The sequence below is a fragment of the Carcharodon carcharias genome, chromosome 2 (assembly GCF_017639515.1).
Source record: "Carcharodon carcharias isolate sCarCar2 chromosome 2, sCarCar2.pri, whole genome shotgun sequence".
Lineage (NCBI taxonomy): Eukaryota > Metazoa > Chordata > Chondrichthyes > Lamniformes > Lamnidae > Carcharodon > Carcharodon carcharias.
Window position 1 is genome coordinate 104,682,445 of NC_054468.1, and position 19,236 is coordinate 104,701,680.

Below are 19,236 nucleotides of genomic sequence, written 5' to 3' on the forward strand. Positions count from 1 at the left end.
TACCCAGTCTCTGACCTGAACTAGGAACCACAATATTTGCATGGGCTGATCTAGTTGAGTTTCTGGTCAATAATAACCCCAAGGATATTGATGGTGGAGAATTTATTAACGTTATACCAGAGAATATCATAGGAGATGATTAGACCATTACTTGTGTAAGTGGTCATTGCCTAGCAATTGAGAGACATAAATGTAACTTCCAATTCATCAGCCTAAACCTGGGTGCAGTCCAGGTCCTGCTTCATGTGGTCATGGATTGCTTTATTATCTGAGGAATTGCAAATGGAACTGAACATTAATCATCAGCAAACAGCAGCAGTTGGACATTCCAACAGAGGGAAGGTCACTGACGAAGCAGCTGAAGATCTAGGACCCCTGAGAAATCCCAGGTGCTGAGACAATTGGCCTCAAACAGCCACAACTATGTTCCTATATGCAAGATATAACTCCAGCCAGTGGAGAGATTTCCACCAATTCCCATTTAGTTCAGCTCCTTGGTACCACCTGAATGCTGCTTTGATGTCAAGCACAGTCACTCTTGCTTCACTTCTGGAATCCAGCTCTTTGGCCCACATTTGGCAATTGCTGATGGAACGAAGACTGCAGAAAAGCATGTCAGGATTAACACCAGGCGTATCTGGTGAAGGCACAACACAGGACATGCATGCTCAACTCCAGAAACAGCATAGAGTTGCAGAAAAGACAGGTACAAATTTAAGAGGCTTCAAAATGTTCCAGAACTAGAAAGGAAAGGGAGATTGGAGATCAGGCAGTAGCTTGATATGAGAGGGCAAGCATTAACTTATGTAATGTTTAGTAGATTTTTATGGGTTGGCTATATTAATCATTCTGTAACATTCTTCTGAAGAAACCTCAACGTCAAGATTGGACTGCAAAGCATGATGGTTAGTTTCACACAAAACTATTAATTTGTCAATGTTGAAGTGTGGTGTGTGTGTGTGTGTGTGTGTGTGCACGCGCACGCGCGCGCTTATGTGTGGGAGAGTGAGAGCGAGTGACAGAAAACGCACACAGCCTACACTGGAGAGGGAAAGTTATGCAAATGGAAGTGGACCCACACACATCAACTCGATACAGTTCATTGCAAGGGCTACAGACTATAACATATTGCATGCTTGTAAAAGATAGTACTGCTAGGATGTAATGTCAATGGAGTAGTATTCTGGAGGCCCAAGCTAATGCTCTGGGTACAAATCCCACATCAGCTGTTGGAATTTAAATTCAATTAATAAATCTGCAATTAAAAGCTAGTCTAATGGTGAGCATGAAGCCATCGTTGATTGTCGTAAAAACCCATTTGGTTCACAAATATCTTTTAGGGAAGAAAATCTGCCATCCTTACCTGATCTGGCCTATGCGGTTTCAGACCCACAACAATGTGGTTGCCCTCTGAAATGGCCTAGTAAGCCACTCAGTTGTACCAAACTGCCACAAAGTCTACAAAAAGGAATGAAACCAGGTGGACTACCTGGCATCGACCAAGGCACCAGAAATGACAAGGACAAACCCAGCCCTGCTGACCCTGCAAAGTTCTCCTTATTAACATTTGGGGGCTTGTGCTCCACTATGCTTCCTACCAAAGTGCGTAATCTCACATTTTGTCACATTATATTCCATCTGCCAAGTTTTTGACTACTCACTTAACCTGTCTATATCCCTCTCTAGACTCTGTGTGTCATCCTCATCACTTGCCCTCTCACTTATTTTTATGTCATCTGTTAAACTTGGCAATAGTACATTCACTTCCCTCATCCAAGTCATTAACATATATTGTAAATAATTGTGGCCCCAGCACTGATTCCTGTGGCACTCCACTAGTTACAGGTTGCCATCCTGAAAATACCTCCCTTATCACAACTCTGTCTTCTATTAGTTAGCCAATTCTCTATCCATGCTAATATACTACGCCCAACACCATGGGCTCTTATTTTACTAAGTAGCCTTATGTGCAGTACCTTACTGAATGCCTTTTGGAAATCCAAATATATTACTTCTACTGGTTCTCCTTTATCTATCCTGCTTGTTACCTCCTCAAAGAATTCTAATAAATTCTAGTAAGTGCTATCAAGTAGCACTTGCTCAGTAATAACCTGTTCACTGAAGCTCAGTTTAGGTTCCACCAGGGCCAGCCTACACTGAACCTCATTACACCCTTGGTCCAATCATGGACAAAAGAGCCAAACTCCAGAGATGAACACCCATTATCAACATCCCGGGGGTTACCATTGACCAGAAACTGATCAACCATATAAATAATGTGGCCACAAGAGCAGGTCAAAAACTAGGAATTCTGCAGCAAGCAACTCACCTCCTGACTCCCCAAAGTAGGCTGACCATCTACGAGGTTCAAGTCAGAAGCATCTTGAAATACTCCCCAACTGCCTGAATGAGTGCAGATCCAAAAACAGTCAAGAAGCTCAACGCCATCCAGGGCAAAGCAGTCACTTGACTGAGACACCAGCCACCACCTTCAACATTCACCCCCCTCCACCATCAACGCACAGTGGCAACAGTACGTAGAATATACAAGATGCACTCCAGCAACTCGACAATCTTCCTTTAACAGCACCTTCTATCACCTAAAAGGACAAGTGCAGCAAGTGCATGGGAACACCATCACCTGCAAATTCCTCTCCAAGTCACACACCATCCTGACTTGGAACTATATCACTGTTCCTTCACTGTCACTGGATCAAAATCCCGGAACACTCTTTCCAACAGCATTGTGAGTGAACCTACACCATATGGACTGCAGTTCAACATGGCAGCACAGCACCACCTTCTCAAGGGCAATTAGGGATGGGCAACAAATACTGGTCTAGCAAGTGATGTCCGCATCCCATAAACAAATAAATTTAAAAAGAACAGAACTAATCATACATTATGTGCACCAATATTTTGAACTGAGTTAATGCTTGCTTCATTATGAAATGGTTTTTCAAAATTATACTGTGTTAAAACCTGTGTGTAAGAACAATGGGAGAGACAAGACTTAGAAGCACACTAAGAGACATAAAATTTGTGACTTGTTTGCAGAAAGGAGGGATAAAATGAATGTGAAACTGCAGAATTGCAAAAATTGAGCTATTAACAGAAATATGAATCTCCAAGCTTTTGGAAAAATGGGAAGCACCTGCAAGTGTACATGTGTTAGGGCATAGTGGGCCTGTGGAACATCAATTTGATCCAATCATATTGGCCAGGACAAACTATGGCCCAATATGATATGGTAAGGGTCCTTTGATGCAGATAAAAGAAAGGAGGTACAAGGCATTGTTGGCACATGGTAGAGAAAGAAGGCATGCTACTGTCAGCAGAACACAGGAAGAAAAGACGACTGTGCCCCAGAGAGCTTGGAAGCGGGGACCGTTGGAGCAAAGTCTTGCTGTAAATCTATTGTCGCTGTTAAATATTAACTTTTTATTTCTTTGTGATACTTAATAAACTCTCAGACTTGATTGAAGAACTTGGATTCGTACCTTGTAGGTCAGAATTGGTCAACAATCCTGAGTGAGACGGGTTGGTGTATCCTGTCTCACATAGATTATCATATCCCGGTGTCGGTGTCTCCATGTTATATTGCTGTTATTTCCATTGTTAGGAAATAAATATAGTTTAAGTACTTGTATTTGTATTCACAGGTGTTAGGAATGAGTTTTAGCTTTAAAGTTTAAGTTTGGTTTGCATTTTTGTATCTGTGTTAAGACAGGTCAAATGGAGTTTTAGTTTCACTTTAAAAGGCTGCTTGCATTTCTAATGAGGAGTTTACAACTGCTATAAGGTAAAGGTAAACACACGAGTAGAAAAACAGTGCTATTGCCGAGCAACTGGGGGCCAGATAAGCTAGTTTCTCCCACAGACATACACACAGAACTAAAGAAATAGCAGTTTTAAGTTCAGCTGAAGCCAGGGCCCGAGAGAGGGAACACTGGGAGAAGGAACTGCAGATTTCCCAAATGAGAAAAAGGTCTCAAGCAAAGAAAAACCCCAAAAATCCAGGACAATGGAAGAGGGGAAAGTCCAAAGGAGACCTTATAGTCAAATGAAGGACACAACCTGGGAAAAGGTCCTGTTAAGTGAAGTTAAGAGTGAGAGACAGAGAGAAAGGCTCCAAGCTTCAACTTTAAAGTGAGAACAGCTTGCAAGAGGCAAGAGGTTCAAAGAGGCAACTGAAGTTCTATAATTCTTTGCCATGGGCATGTGAAGCAGCGGCATAGTGTCAAGGCCAAGGTGGTGAGAGCGTGTACACGGAAGACAGTTTGAATGCTTGCGGTTACTCTGGGAAGAAGAACATCAGAGGGAGATTTCGAAACCCTGGAGGTAAACCCTTGTGGAAGGTGTCTGAGAGAACGTATCAGTTTGGGAGAAAATTCCAAGGTGAGGTCTTGGAAAGTGGAGATTGTAAACCCTCATGTGAAGGACGGAATTCAGAGAGACTGATTAGCTCATGGTGCGACAAGTGCCTGGGGGGAATTGAGGAGAGATCCATAGAATTTGGTTGAGGTAGCATCTGTCATTTGAGGTCAGAGTGTGATGTTGTCTGACCACAGGGTGCCTTAGGTTTACACGGACTGGGTACTTACTGTGTACATTAAAGTGTAAGATAGCTTTTGTGACTTGTGTTATCTATACAAATCTCTATACATCCGTAAAGGTATAGTTGTGGGTGAAGGTGTATTGTAATATAGTTCATCTATTTTTGTTAAATAAATGCTTTATTCTTTCGTAAAAAGTTCACCAGCTAACTCCTGTGACTGTTCAGTAGCTATTCTCCTCGTGCTTAAACAAACAAATAAGAGTTAGGATCCATCAGGCTGGGTTCCACCCTGGGATCAGACTTGTTCAGGGGTAATCTTAGCTGGGGATCATAACACCATCCTTTAGGTTTATTCAACTGTTCTTCAGTGTTTGGTTTTTGATTGCTCATCTTATTTTGTATTTGTTTTTTTTTATTCTTTAATGGGATGTGGGTGTCGCCAGCATTTATTTCCCATCCCTAATTGCCCTTAAGGGGCTGGTGAGCCACCTTCTTGATCACAAATGTCACTTGACACTTATCAGCCCAAGCCTGAATGTTATCCTTCTGTTGGCTGCTGAACAACGGAAAAAGGAACATCCTTAGTTTTCTATTTGCTTAATTAGACTTTTGCTCAAAATAAGTGAGAATAAAAAATAAGCACAGTGTTTTGCAGCAAGAATCAGGGCTAGTTGCCCAAATTTCTGATCCCTTTTACCTGAATTCCATCAGAGATAGGTTCAGTTGGGTACCTAAAGTATTTATTTCTTTTTATTTTTAAAACAATTTCCTAATGTATCAAAAAAATGATCAAATATGCTTACACTGCTATAAAATACAATGACATTTGTTTCACAGGAACAGAAAAATAGCAGGGAATAGCTATCACAGATATTGATTTATAATATTAATAAAAAATAACATTATTTTCCCCCGCGTTGACTTGTTTTTCTATGGTAAAATCGTATTTTAATCTAGTTTACAAAACATCATACATTGGCAACAGAAAAGAGAAATTTAGTTTGATTTGGTTCCTGTAAACAAACTTTTAAATAGGTAAGTCACACCAGCCAGAATTTGTAATTACCTTAAGTGTCACACCTAACACATTCAGTGCGTCCTGGACCTGTACATGGTTTGTACTCTGCACCAGCTCTTCACTAATCCAGATTCCAAGGCTACACATCGCTATACATCTAAATAAAAAGTGATAAAGTTTTGATCAGATTATAGAGTGAATGTTTTCTTTTGAGGTATATTGACTTTTCCCCCTCTACTTCTGGTCTTCCTAGGCCACTCACCTCATGCAGCCAAAACCATGACCGGGCAGACTCAGCAGCTAGGTAAGACATCTTGTGACAATTTTTCCTCTTGCATGGTGAAGTTCTGGACCTTTAATCAGAGCCTTCTCCATACCATCACTACTAAAATTAGCAATTCAATGGAATGAGGCAACCGAGCCTACCCCCCCCACCAATGTGATCCTAATGAATGCTTCGACACTGTTCCAAATGAAAGCAATGCTAACCCAATGCTGTTCAATATGTTAGGCACAAGTCCCATGTGGCTAACTGAGATTACAAGTGTGGTTCATTTTACTTTTTTATTTATTGATAAGAAATACAATAGGTTGTTATTGGACATGTGATCTCAATTTTCATATCTGCATAGTGTAAATATGTGCATTTAATCTTATTGTGAGTTTGTTGGTGAAATAGTGAGACAACAAGCAGAATGTGAGCATTCTTTTATCATTGTGAGCGTTTTACTTCCTTCATTCTTAAATAGTGGTAAGTTTTTGTTAAGCAACATACAAGATAAGTGCATTAACCTGTTTTTGCCTCAATTTGAGCATTGCATCTAGTTCTAGGCACTACACTTTGAGAAGAATGTAAACGCATTAGAAAGGGTGCAGAAAAGATTCACAAGAATGATTCCAGGGATGAAGAACTTAAGTTATACAAACAGATTGGAGAAGTTAGGACTGTTTTCCTTGGAAAAAAGAAGGTTGAGAGGAGATGTGATAGAGGTTTTCTAAATTATGAGGAGACTGGACAGAGTGGAAAGGGAGAAGCTGTTTCCATTGTGGAAGGTTTGAGAGCCAGAGGATGCAGGTTTAAGGTAACTGGCAAAAGAAACAATGGCGACATGATGGAAAACCTTTTCCCCTCGAGTGATTATGATCTGGAATGCACTACCTGAGACTGTGGTGGATGCATGTTCAATCAAGGCATTGAAGAGGGAATTGGATTATCTGAAAAGGAAGAGTGTGCAGGCTACGGGGAGAAGACATGAGAGTGGCTCTAGGTGAATTGCTCCTTCAGAGAGCCAGCACAAACACAATGAGCCAAATGGCCTCCCTTCTGTGCTGTAACCATTCTGTGATTCTGCATTATGTGAATGTATTAAGGTGTTATCTATGAAAATTTGTACATGTAGTTAAAGCAATATCATAATAACCAACTCTGTGACTTCACAATACTTCCTATTAGATAAACCATGCTAATACACATCTTAATTTGCCAATACAAAAGACTGCAATTGGAACAACCAGTCAGTGTTATTTTGCAAATTCTGAGAGCAATAAAGATATTTTTACAATAAGTCTTGTAGATTTCTGATCTAGATGAGTCATGATAAGTCTGTAAGGTAATACACTTCAACAAGAGCTCACCTGAGGCCTCGGTGAAACAAATACTCCATGATACTTTTTACTTCAAAATAATATATTTTTAAAAATTCTAAATTAAAATAAATAATTGTACTTGCCGTGCAGTCTCACAGGTCTCATTCCTTGCATTTTTCATCAGAATGTTTATCAAATAATCCTAAAATAGTTCAGAAGATGGCAATATCTTAGTTTAACATTCAGCTTATTTTCAGTATAATGATATATAGGTACTACAATATCGTATTTAAAACTCAATTTGAAGGTAAGTCAGTACATTTTGACAATATCAAAGAACACATAAAGCCTCTTTGTAAAAATTTACAAAAGCCAAAAATGGGGAATAAAGTAAAAAAACTTTAAAATTAGAAACAAATGTTTCAGATACAGAAATTTAGCATATTGAAGATCTTATCCTTTTGTAGATATTGGCAGTTGGTATTCCTGCCAAAAGGTAGATACATAAGACTCAAAAATGTCAATTTAAGGAAAAGTGCTTTGAAGGAAGCAATTGACATTAAGCAGCCAAATGTCCACAAGAACAGATGCCTTCCTGAAAGCACACGACTGGAGGCAATTATTTGACAGATCAAATCACTTAAAACTGTAAAGTGCATTAATGACCACTAACTTGATTAAAATCCTATGATGAAAATCATATTTCTACATTATAAATTCCATTTCCAACAGTTATTTCCCTCATTTTCTCATAAACCTTTGTAGCGTGAAGTTAATAGGAATACTCTGAGGATCAATGTAACATTTTAAACCAAAATAAAAACATTGAGAGAATTCAGAAAATTATGAAACCATGGCAGTTTTCCTCTTCTACGTAATGTCCAGGACAGATGAACATTGATGGTTAAATAGTTTTTCAAATTAAAATGTCAGTATTTAAATACTTTCTACAGCCTTACCACCTGAGCACATAGATATAGAATGCTCATAAAAACATTACACAAAATAAACACATAATAGCTTCAGCAGACTAGAACCATAGTATACAAATGAGAGTTCGATCTGCTTTCCTATGTTCAAGGTTCGACAGTATCCCAAGATGTACAATTCAGAATTATGTACTTACGAGTTACTGCAAGTGGCAGTTCAATCCAGAATCTACCTTAAGCAATACCAATCAATAACACGTAGCTATATCGCTCCCTTGCAATAATATCCAGTCTGGTAAAGCAAAGTTGGAGCCTGTGCATATAAATGCTTTAATACATTTTTGAAATATACTGGAGGTAGGAGAGCAGCCTGAAAAATAGCTTTGATCAATAGGATTTCACCTAAGCTTAACATGAAAAATCTCCTTCCAGTTGTAAACATTCAACATTCGTAGAACAGCTCTTATTTAAGCTTCGTTGATAATCTTTGCATTTAAGATTCGCTCTTTCATTAACCAGAATGTCAACTCCAGTCAAGGTAAAAGCCAAAAACTTTCCCCCTTTCTGGAAATCTTTGACATAGTTGACTAAATTCTCTTCCAACATCTCTCCTCCACTGTCACATTTATTAGGACTTATCTATTGTTACCTCTCTTACCTGTCTGACTATAATCAAGAGCATCTCTAGCAGCGTCTTTCCCACCCCGAAACCTTCACCTCAAAATCGCCTAAGGATCTCTCCTTAACCCACTCAGCTTTATCACCAATATGCTACTCCTTGGTGACATTCTTGTCCCTTTAATAGTTGTGTTGAAATCAGCTTTATACCTATGAAGCTAGCCAAATTTTTGGGCATCCTGAATGCACACTATTAAGATATATTCAATTTCTTCTTTTTGAAGAGCTGCATTTCTCACATCTGGAATGGGTCTAAATCCTAATCCTGGGTCAAATAATCTGTGTCATTTGCCTCCTGCCAGGTCTACCTCATCTTGAGATGGTTAGCCTATTCACAAAAGCAGGCTCTAGCTAGTGACAGTGCTAAAAAAACTGTGCTTCATTTGTCACTTTTAGGTTCCAGGCATTAAAGCTGTCACAACTAGATAGAAATGTTTCTAATAAAATAAATCAATGTCAAATATTGTTTGATAACTCTCCTGTGAAAGACCATGGAACATTTTAGTCCATTAAAGGAGCTATATAAATAAAAGTTGTTGATGAATGTGACGTTGACAAGGTGCACCAAAGCAGCTTGCCAAGACTTCTTCTAAGGCACCTCCCACACCTGTGACCTCTACCACCTAGGAGGGCAAGGGCCCCAGAGTTTCGAAGTACCATCACCTCCCTTTCCAAGTCACACACCACCCTGGCCTAAAACTGTATTGCCATTTCTTCATCGTCACAGAGGCAAAGTCCTGGAACTCCAATAACACTGTGGAGGCACCTTCACCACATGAATTGCAGCAGTTCAAGAAAGTGCCGCATCACCACTTTCTCAAAGGCAATAGATGCTGGCCCTGCCACATCCCATAAATGAACAAACAATGCTAAGCCATCTAGCTTATGCAAACTATTTTTTTAAAAGGCAGAAATGAGCAAATATTCACTTCTAATAGTTACCAAGTATTGTCCATTCATGTGTTTGTCTTTATTTTTTCCCTGCAAAGTTGAGATTATTGAATCAAACTAAATTACTGTTTACAAACTTAATACAGTATGCAATTCACTTCTAAAACACAAAAGACAAGATCATTTATTTTTGGAATAGAAAATAAATTTCTAACAAATGTGATAAAATCAACACATTGTAATGGAAAAATCTTAATACGATCTCACTCCATCTCTACCAATGGGTAAATGGAAAATGTTATTATAGGCAATCATAGATGACAGTGGAAAAAAAGTTCATCGCTGCAGAGAGATAATTGAAGCGGTCCTTACTCACAACTAATCCTTCTTCAATTTGTACTGATTGCCAAATTGGGTCAACTTTCCTCACAAACCAGCCTAAAGCATGCAAGCAAAGCACTAGATATATCCAAGCTAAAAACAAACAATCGGAAGGAGAAGCAGTCCTAGGCGAGATCACATGTTGAAGAGAGGAAGGTGGCAGTGAGATGGAAGGACCTTGGCTGGGAGGAAGTGGAGGTAGGAGGTATCTAACAGGGGCAGTTAGTCTGAGACAGGGACCAAGGCTAGTGAAAGACTTGGAGGGTTGGGTCAAATTAACTTTCCACATAATGCCATTTCATCCAGTATCTGACACAGACTTGAGGGTATTTTACTTCCAAAGTTAGCTATGCTAAGAAAGGAGTCTTGAGGAGTGATAAAGGCAAATAAGGCATAAAGTTTAGTTTTAGTGGAAGTTCAGCCTCAAGGTGCAGATGACCTAAAATTATTTCATTTTTCTTCAAGGGAAGATAGCTTTATTTGGTATGGGGGAGGGCCAGCAGGATGTATGGTATTTTTATAATGAAGGGGATTCCTGGGGAATGCCATTTGTGTGGGATGATCATATATATGTGAAACATCTCCAGCCATTTTATTTCAAACTCAATGCTTTTAAGCTTGAGACATAACTTGCATACTGAGTTCCTGGGACACACATTTTAGGTGGTGACTCCCCAGGAGGAGTGTGTTAGAATCCATGATATCTTTCAAAGGGAAGTAGATCTCTGAAAACATACATTTCAAAGGATATGGGGAAATAGCAGGGGAATATGGGTGAAGTGGAAAGCTTTATGAAAGAGTCAGCCCAGGCACACTACGCTTCCTTCTTTGCTGTAACATTCATCGAACCTAAGTCACAGATAACACACAAACATTTAATTTATTCTGAGAATAGCAAATATTCTCAATCTGAAAGTACTAAACCATATCTATAATTTTCTAAGTGCATTAGGGAAATTAAGAATTGAAACAAATAAGGTATAAAAAGACAGATTTTAAGATTCACAAAGTGAAACTGGAAACCAAAATGGCAAAGGTAATATTTAAAAATTAAAACAAAACTATTTCAGGGCTTATAAACTCAAAGGGCCAGATTTTAGATTGACAATGATGGCAAGGCTAACAGTAATCAACAGTTACCCACGAAACATGGCAGAAAAACATTGGACTTGTGTATTCAGGCACATGTGATTTTATAGCAGCATGATTAGTTATAATAACTGCCAAACAAGCTCTCTGGCCCAGAAAATTTAATTTTATAAGTGTGGAGTCTCAGAATTTAACTAACATTGGAGATTTTTAAATTTTTTTTCACATTTTCTATCTCTCTCTTTCTGAATCACACCTATCTTTTCCAATCTTTAATTTGCTTTCTGTACATGATTTGAATCTAATTTATAACTCCTGGTTGATGCTTCTTGGTTTAAACTCTATGGATAGAATTTTCTCTAAACAGACCTGCACATAATAGGGAGGTCAGTAGGAGTCAGGAATCAGTTTGTAGCAGGCTTTGCCATGGCTCAGTCAAAAAGAGAAGACTTTCCTTGGCTTTAGTATCCCGCTTCTGAATTTCCAGGTCAAAGAAGTCGGGCAGAATGGTGTACATAATCTTTCAGGAAGGATTTCTAGTTAAAGGGGCCTCAGTATGGGTCAGGGTGGCTGAATTGTACAATGATTTGAGGTTTCAGCAACCACAAGGATAAAAAAAGAGGCCTGGAAAGGGTGCACCCCACAGCTCTGACTCTTACCTGGATGTTCTGTTGTTGGATCTGAGGGAATGGACAGCAGGGAGAGACAAGCCTCTCAAACACAACAGGGGTGGATGGAAGTGGCCAAGAAAGTTAGCAGCCAAAGTCACTGGCATAACAACTTGAGATGCCATACTACAATCTGATTTTCTAGTATTTTCCTGCGCAACAGTCAGACCAACATACTTCTAACTTCATTCATATCCCTCTCTCCAGAAACCGCCTCACATCCCCAACTGAACAGCCAACACTCAACACATAACTCATCTTTGAGTCATTTCACACCTATACCTTGCTGTCACCCTCCACACAGGTTGTTCTTCTCTCCTGTCCATGTAAAGCATTTGTCACATTCAAAACTCTGTTTTCCCTCCTTACAGGAGGGGACAACACAGGACTCTGCGGAGAGACTAAGGATCAGGCTGGGAGAGGCCTCCAGTGCTAAGCACATTGACAGCCACTGGGCTGGTCGATGGGGAAGATCTTACTGTTCCAGGAGGTTGCAAATATCAGACACAACTTGCTGTAAAAGCCCAAGTCTCTTGAGGCACTGGAGCTCACATTTTAATAGAACAGATCCTCTGCCTGAAAACCTTTTACTGGTGGGGTGGGGGGGGGGGGGGGGGGTGGGGGGGGGGGGGGGGGGGGGGGGGGGGGGGGGGGGCTCACCTCCTTTGAGCTGGATCTTTGTAATGTTATGATCTCCATAGAGGCTGATAACTTTTAAAACAAGAAAGCTAAACTTGCACATAACAGCTGAAGGAATGAATCAACAAGATTTCACATTTTAAGATGCTTATTGGAACAAAAGACTAAAAGCACTATCTCTGTAGGGCAACTCATAATTTAAACCACAGAAAGGAATACCACCCCCCAACCTTAACTTTAGTCCAATCGAAAAACATGTATCACAAGTATACATTACACTGTCCTTTAAGTGGACATATAATTCTCCAAGAATCAATCCAAAAGGATTCTTAGCTCCCAAGGATTTACTTCTTTTCCTTTCTTAATCTGGTAACCTCCAACTCCTTCACAGTGAGTGTATTACTGGAAATCCTCCTAGCACTAATTCGATAAATCTTCCAGCTTTGTTTTAACTCCTCATGATTTTTCTCTTTTCAATCCAAGCGCTAGCTTCTAATTGCATTCTGGAGCAGTGGACTACAGAAACTTTCAACCTCTACCTGCTCTCTCTCTCCCCTAGACCCTGGAAGACTAACTTCTTTGTGATATTCAGTAATATTTTAGGAAAGCCTGTAGCCCGATATCACAATGGCTTCTTCTGTACCCTGCCCATCTCGAAGCCCGTCACCATTGCAATGTGAATCACATGGGCCTTGCATCCGGGTAGAGATGCTGATAACTTTTATTTTGGAAGTAAATGGACAGTTTAAAGCACAACTGTTTACAATCCAACATTCTCAACACTTTTCTGGGATTTTGAAGACTCTCAGTCTATCCACCATTAGTGCACAAGCTGCTGCCATTTATCCAAGTGTAAACACCTTGCACCTTCTTCCCAGTAAAACAATCTGGGCTCCATTTAATCTCTAACAATCAAACCACCCAGGCTTGCTGTCAGACAGACTCCAATAACAAGTCATATGACCCCCTTCATTTTACCCCAAATTAAAGGCAAATACCAAAACATATTAATCTTATAAACCTCATCATTGTAACAGTATACAATCCCCCTTTTTTGAGAGGCTTGGGGCTGAGGAAAAGGCAGCTGGTGCTGTTGCTGACATTGCTCTTCTTGTCCCTCGTCAAAGATTCAAGGTAAAGCTGCATAGGCTACTTCCATGAAACAGTGAAGGCTGACAGCAGGGAAGTGCAGGTCGAGGTGACTGAAGTCTAAGACAGGAGAACTGACTGAAATCAGCCATCAAGCAGAGGAGAGCACACTCAGTCAAACTGCTGCGAGCACAAGCCTCACACCGAGGCAAGTCTGCAGCGGCTCAGTTCACTGTTTGAAGAACTTCTAGCCTGTCACTTTTATTGAACAAGCATTCTCCTGCTGTGCTCTTGTCTGGTTGGTCCCGGTGACCCACATAGCTTGGGAAACTAGTGCACTGGCTGTTAAAGGCAGATATTTGGGTTAAGTACTGAGTTAATTAGGGCTTTTTACTTACTTAACCGCCAGCTCCGCGGGGGTTTCCAGCTCACCTGCAAACCCATGTAAATTAAACTCAAAAGTGGGTGGATCACCAAAAGTGGGATGCCACGTTTTGGAGCTTTAACACCCTCCCCACCACAGCACTGTGTTAGCAACTAGGCCCCCTTAGTTAAAGTTCTGCTGTGTGTGAAGACTATTCAATCATATTAGTTGAAAGCCTCGTCATTTTTTTGTCCTGTTTACTCATATCACAGATCTCCCATAGAAGGCCCACTCACCCCCACACCCAAACAATACGACCAATGACATCAAGTCTCCGCTCAAAAGCCTGTGAAAACTCTGTGGTCAGTTGTCAGTGTAGTGAGCAATGAGTCCCATTCCTTTGTCACTGACTGCAAAACTCAGGTCAATAACTTTAATGAACGCATGAGTGAATTTCCCATTGCCATATGGCAGGGTGAGTCCATGCAAACATTTTTTTTTACCTTTTATTTTTGTCAGTGCTTTTCTCTTTTTCTTTTCTTTGGCCTGTATTCACTTCTCTCTCTATATCTCTCTGCTTGTTACTCTTTCTCTTCTCTCGTAGGTCTCTGTTGTATTTCAGTCCTCAAACTGTTCATTTTCAGGGTTGTATGTTTTCAAAGTTACTAGTCAGGTGGATCCATTTGTGGTTCAGTTCAGATGGGAGATTAGAATGCTAAGTGTGAAACAGGAACCAAATCAGCTTTGAACCCACCCACTTCTACTTTTAATGGAAGGAGGATGAAGGGCAGATGACCAATCTGCTCTCAGGAGGCAGGTCAGATATCGAGACCTTTAAAAGAAGCAACAAACCTTAACTTGAACAAGGTTTAATTTTTAAGCATTGTGGGTCAAGTGTCAGGTTTCCCAAGCCTCAGGAAACATGGCAACTAAAAAGCAGAAAGAGCTGGATCCATGAGGTAAGTGGCTTTACAGCATTGCTTATGGGCCAGGAGTAAGTGTGTTCCTGCAGGAATAAAAACAAAGTGTTCGAAGAACATAGCAAGCCTGGCAGCATCTGTGGAGAGAGAACAGAGTTAACATTTCGAGTCCAACATGACTCTTCTTCAGAACTCAACTTGAAACGTTAACTCTGCTTCTCTCCCTACAGATGCTGCTGGACCTGCTGAGTTTTTCCAGCACTTTGTTTTTATTTTAGATCTCCAGCATCCACAATATTTTGCTTTCGTTTCAGTGTTCCTCCAGGCCCTGGCTTACCTGTAAACTCCCCTATGATCATTTCAACCCACTCTACTTCCACACTACCCCCCAAACCCATCCTGCCCAGGATTTTGAACTCTCCAACAAAGCCCCCATCTCTATTCCATCGGATCTCCAGCCACTCCCAGATCGCCCCAACTGTGATCTTCCCTGACACCCTTTTGTATCAGTGGTCACCCCCATCCCCAATCAGATGTCCTCTTTAAACTCATGTATCAAAGGAGGAGGAAAGGGGGCAGCATTTTACTTATAATCCTACAGCAAAACACTAGAGACAGTAAATCAGAAACTCAGGCTTCCCGCTGACAAGAGAGCCAAAAAGGGTTAATGAAAATATGAACCAGCCCAGCAATGTAACTTTTCAAATTGTTAGTTTGAAAGAAAGGAAATGCCAAAGGAAGTCAGCCCACAAAATGAACACAGCATGTGGCTTACTAATTTTACCTAGTCTTCAAAGAGAGAAATGAGCTAAAGCTGAGGAAGTGGAATTGCTTTTAGTGTTACTCCGTATATTCACTTGCTACTACGTAATAAACCAGTTTAACAATTGATACCTTATCAAGTGTTTCAAAGCCCTCTTGCAAAAATATTGGAGAAGTGCGATTGTACTTGAGGCACACCAATATCCAGTTCCGGTCAGAGGGCAGTCCTACCATTATGCTGAAGATTTGTTACTGTATAGATTGATACTTGGAAGTACAGGCACACCAATGAGCACAAAATGCATTGTAAGACTGAATATACCAGAGGGAAAGCTCAATGCAAATCCTAAACTTCTAACATCCCGTTTGTGCAAAGGAGTTCAATCCTGCTACCCAGTTACTGAGTAATATTGTTTCAACAGAGGGAAGAGCAAGGGGGCATCATTCCCTCTAAGCTGCGCTGCACAATTGGAAATGTGCTGTGCAGAGGACAAACAAGCAGCAGTCCCTTTAATATACATCCACGCGTGATTGCGCAGCGATCTTAAAAGGGACAGCGCAGTGCAGCAAACAGGCCATGCACAGCGCAAGGGCATTCGAGGGAACATTGGAAGAGGGTCGCTGAATTTTACAAATCTTGATGTTAAATCTAAAGTGGAGTTTCGATATTATGGAACTCCCACAGGGTCCAGCAAAACTTTGATATTTCTATATGTGGAGATTTTGTTCCTTGCACAGTCCTGCTCTTCTGGTCTCTTATTCTTACTTATCTGTCTTTTTCAAGCCTGTCCCAACATCCATACAGTGGTAGCCCTTCAACTTCTAACACCAATCTGCTGATCTCCTGCTCTATTATTTGTCCCCTAGTTACAACACAATTCCTACTTCAACATATACATTTATATAGCACCTTTAAAGTAGTAAAGCATCACAAGATGCTTCACAGGGGCATCAACAAACAAAATTTGGCACCAAGCCACATAAGGAAATCTTTGGACAGGTGGGCAAAAGTTTGGTCAAAGAGATAGGTTTTAAGCAACTCCAAAAGGGAATTTAGAGCTTAGAGGCTTGGCAGCTAAATGTACAGTTGCTAAAGGAGCAGTGACGAAAACTGAGGTTGTGCAAGAAGCCAGAACTGGAAGAAGGTTTTAGAGCTCAGATGAGGTTAGAGTAAAAACCATTGAAAGATTCAATCACTGGATGAGAATTTAAATTGGAGCACTGCTGGACTAAGAGCCAGTGTGGGTCAGTGAACAGAGTGGGTGGTGGGTGAACAGTGCTTAGTGCAAGTTAAGATACAAATAGGTGAACTTGGGTCAGCTCAATCATACGGAGGGTGAAAGGTGGGAGGCCAGACAGGAGAACAATAGAATATTCAAGTCTGGAGGTAACATGAATGAGGGTTTCAGCAGCATATGAGCTTAGGCAGGGACAGATATGGGCAAGAAACAGAAGCTAATACTAATAACGGAGAGGATGGGGCAAAAAGCTCAGCTCAGGCTCCAATCAGACAGTGAGATTGCAAACAGCCTGGTTCAGTCTGGGACTGAGGTGGAGGACGGAATCAGTACCAGGAATCAGTGCCTAAGAATGGAGTTTGTGACCAAAGAATGTCTTCCCAATATTTAACTAGCAGAAATTTCTGCTCATCTACTGAATGTTGGACAAGCAATGAGACAAATCAAAGTCAGTGGATGTGGTGTGGTAGACTAGGTGTCGTCAGCAATATGTTGGATCTGAGTGTTTCTGGAGGGCAGCACATAGAAAAGAAACAGGAGGGTACCAAAAATAGGTTCTTGGGGGATTCCGGAGATAACAGAACAAGAGCAGATCCAGAGCCATTACATAAGATTCTCTGGCTACAACCAATAGAGGAGAGGCATTGGAGGAGGATTGTGTGGTCAGCCTTATCAAATGCTGCAGATATACCAATGAAATATTTGACGTATAAATATTTTGAAGTTTGTCAACTAAAATGGGGAGGCTGTTCCTCTATCGAAGTAAATTATTTCTAATATTGCAAAGAAAGTTAATAAAATCGAATTCTAAAAATTTCAAGGATCATGCGAGATAGGCATGTACTCTTCAGCTTGTAGCCTATTTAGTCACAGTAACATAAATTAATTTGTCTGTAACACTAATTAAGATTGTAGTCAAAATTTTTGGCTCAGCAATTTTCTCTCTGTTCCAGTCAGTTAACCTGCATTACCTTGATATCTTCATTCCCTGTTATGATGTCAGTAGCACCAGTTACAGGCTGTAGCAGTGACATCTGTTGGTACAGATTAGGAAAACAGACCAGAGATCCAAGGAGAATTTGTGCTTCATAACGTGGCGCCTATACAATGTACAAGAAGACATTTTTAAAACAAACAGCAGAATACTTTGGTGGAACAGAACATAGATCCCCTGTGCACATCTCGTTCCCCAATCAGTATTTCATTCTGAATACTGGTGACAAAGATGGTTCCACTGAGGAGTGCAGCCAGAGCAAGTCCACATCATGGTGGCTGACTTAGCTGTACAAGGGGCGGGGTGGGGGGGAGGATTGGGAGAGGGGGAAGAGGAAGATTGGAAAAGCAATAGTGATAGGGAATGTATAATTAGGGGAGCAAATTGGCATTTCTACAGCCACAGAGGGGAATTCAAGATGGTATGTTGTCTTCCTGTTGCCAGGGTCAAGGATGTCAGAGTGGCTGTGCAGGACTCATGCTGGTGCCAACAATATAGGTAGAAAGAGGGATGACGTCCTGTCGGCAGAGTTTTGGGAGCTAGGAAAGAAGCGAACAAGCAAGATCTCAAAAGGTAGTAATCTCCAGATTATGCCTGGTGCCACAGGTCAGCAAGCATACAAATGGGAAGAAACAGCAGGCGAATGTGTGGCTGGACAGATGGTGCAGGAGAAAGGGCTTCAGATTCTTATGACATTGGGGCAGGTTCTGCAGGAGATAGGACCCCCACAGGCTGGAGGGATTGCACCTGAACGGGAGCAGGTTCAATACCCTTGCAGGTTTGTTACTGTTGTTGGGAAGGGTTTAAATTAACTTGGCAGGGGATGGGAATCAAGAGATAACATTAGAAAGGAAAAAAAAGGTGCACAAATAATTGCAAAAGACTTATAGTAACTTATAGCAAAGAGTGAGATAGCAAGCATTAAGTAGGGTCAGAGCAAGAGGAAACACAATTAGGTCTAAATTAGGTTCACTGTGCAGCATGTGAATGCACAGAGTAAACTGCACGCGCACACATATAGTGAAGTGGGAATATGATGTTGTGCTCTAACAGAGACCTGGCTCAAAAAAAGCAGAGGACTGGGTACTAAATCTTGCTGGATACAAGATATTCAGGAAAGAAGGCGGAGAAAAGAAAGGAGGGGTGATGGTATTGATAAAGGAGAATATTACAATGCTGGAGACAGAAAGAGAGAGAATGTTCTAGAGGGATCAAAGGCAGAATATATTTGGTTAGAGCTAAGGAAAAATAGGGGTGCCATTACACTACTGGGTGGATTCTATAGGCCACTAATTTGTGGGAAAGATATTAAGATATAAATTCGCAAGGAAATTACGAAGAGGTGCAAAAAACATATCATATTTATAATGGGTGGGTGACTTTAATTATCCTATATAGACTGGGGTAGTTATAGTGTAAAGGGCAGGGAGG

General features: G+C 40.7%; 1 protein-coding gene across 8 annotated transcripts in view; it reads right to left on the reverse strand.

Annotated features, from left to right (window-relative positions):
* Nucleotides 1-19,236, reverse strand: part of ralgapa2 (Ral GTPase activating protein catalytic subunit alpha 2) — a 554,472-nt gene that overhangs the window by 273,622 nt on the left and 261,614 nt on the right. For all 8 annotated transcript variants that reach the window (XR_005942422.1, XR_005942420.1, XR_005942421.1 and 5 more), the window contains exons 26-28: nt 17,783-17,911; nt 7,307-7,365; nt 5,625-5,733 (exon numbers count right to left, since the gene is read on the reverse strand). Coding sequence is in view for 5 of the 8 variants with exons in the window: in XM_041183014.1 (XP_041038948.1) it covers nt 5,625-5,733; nt 7,307-7,365; nt 17,783-17,911 (297 nt within the window). In the remaining 3 variants the exon portion in view is untranslated. The remainder of the gene's footprint in view (nt 1-5,624; nt 5,734-7,306; nt 7,366-17,782; nt 17,912-19,236) is intronic.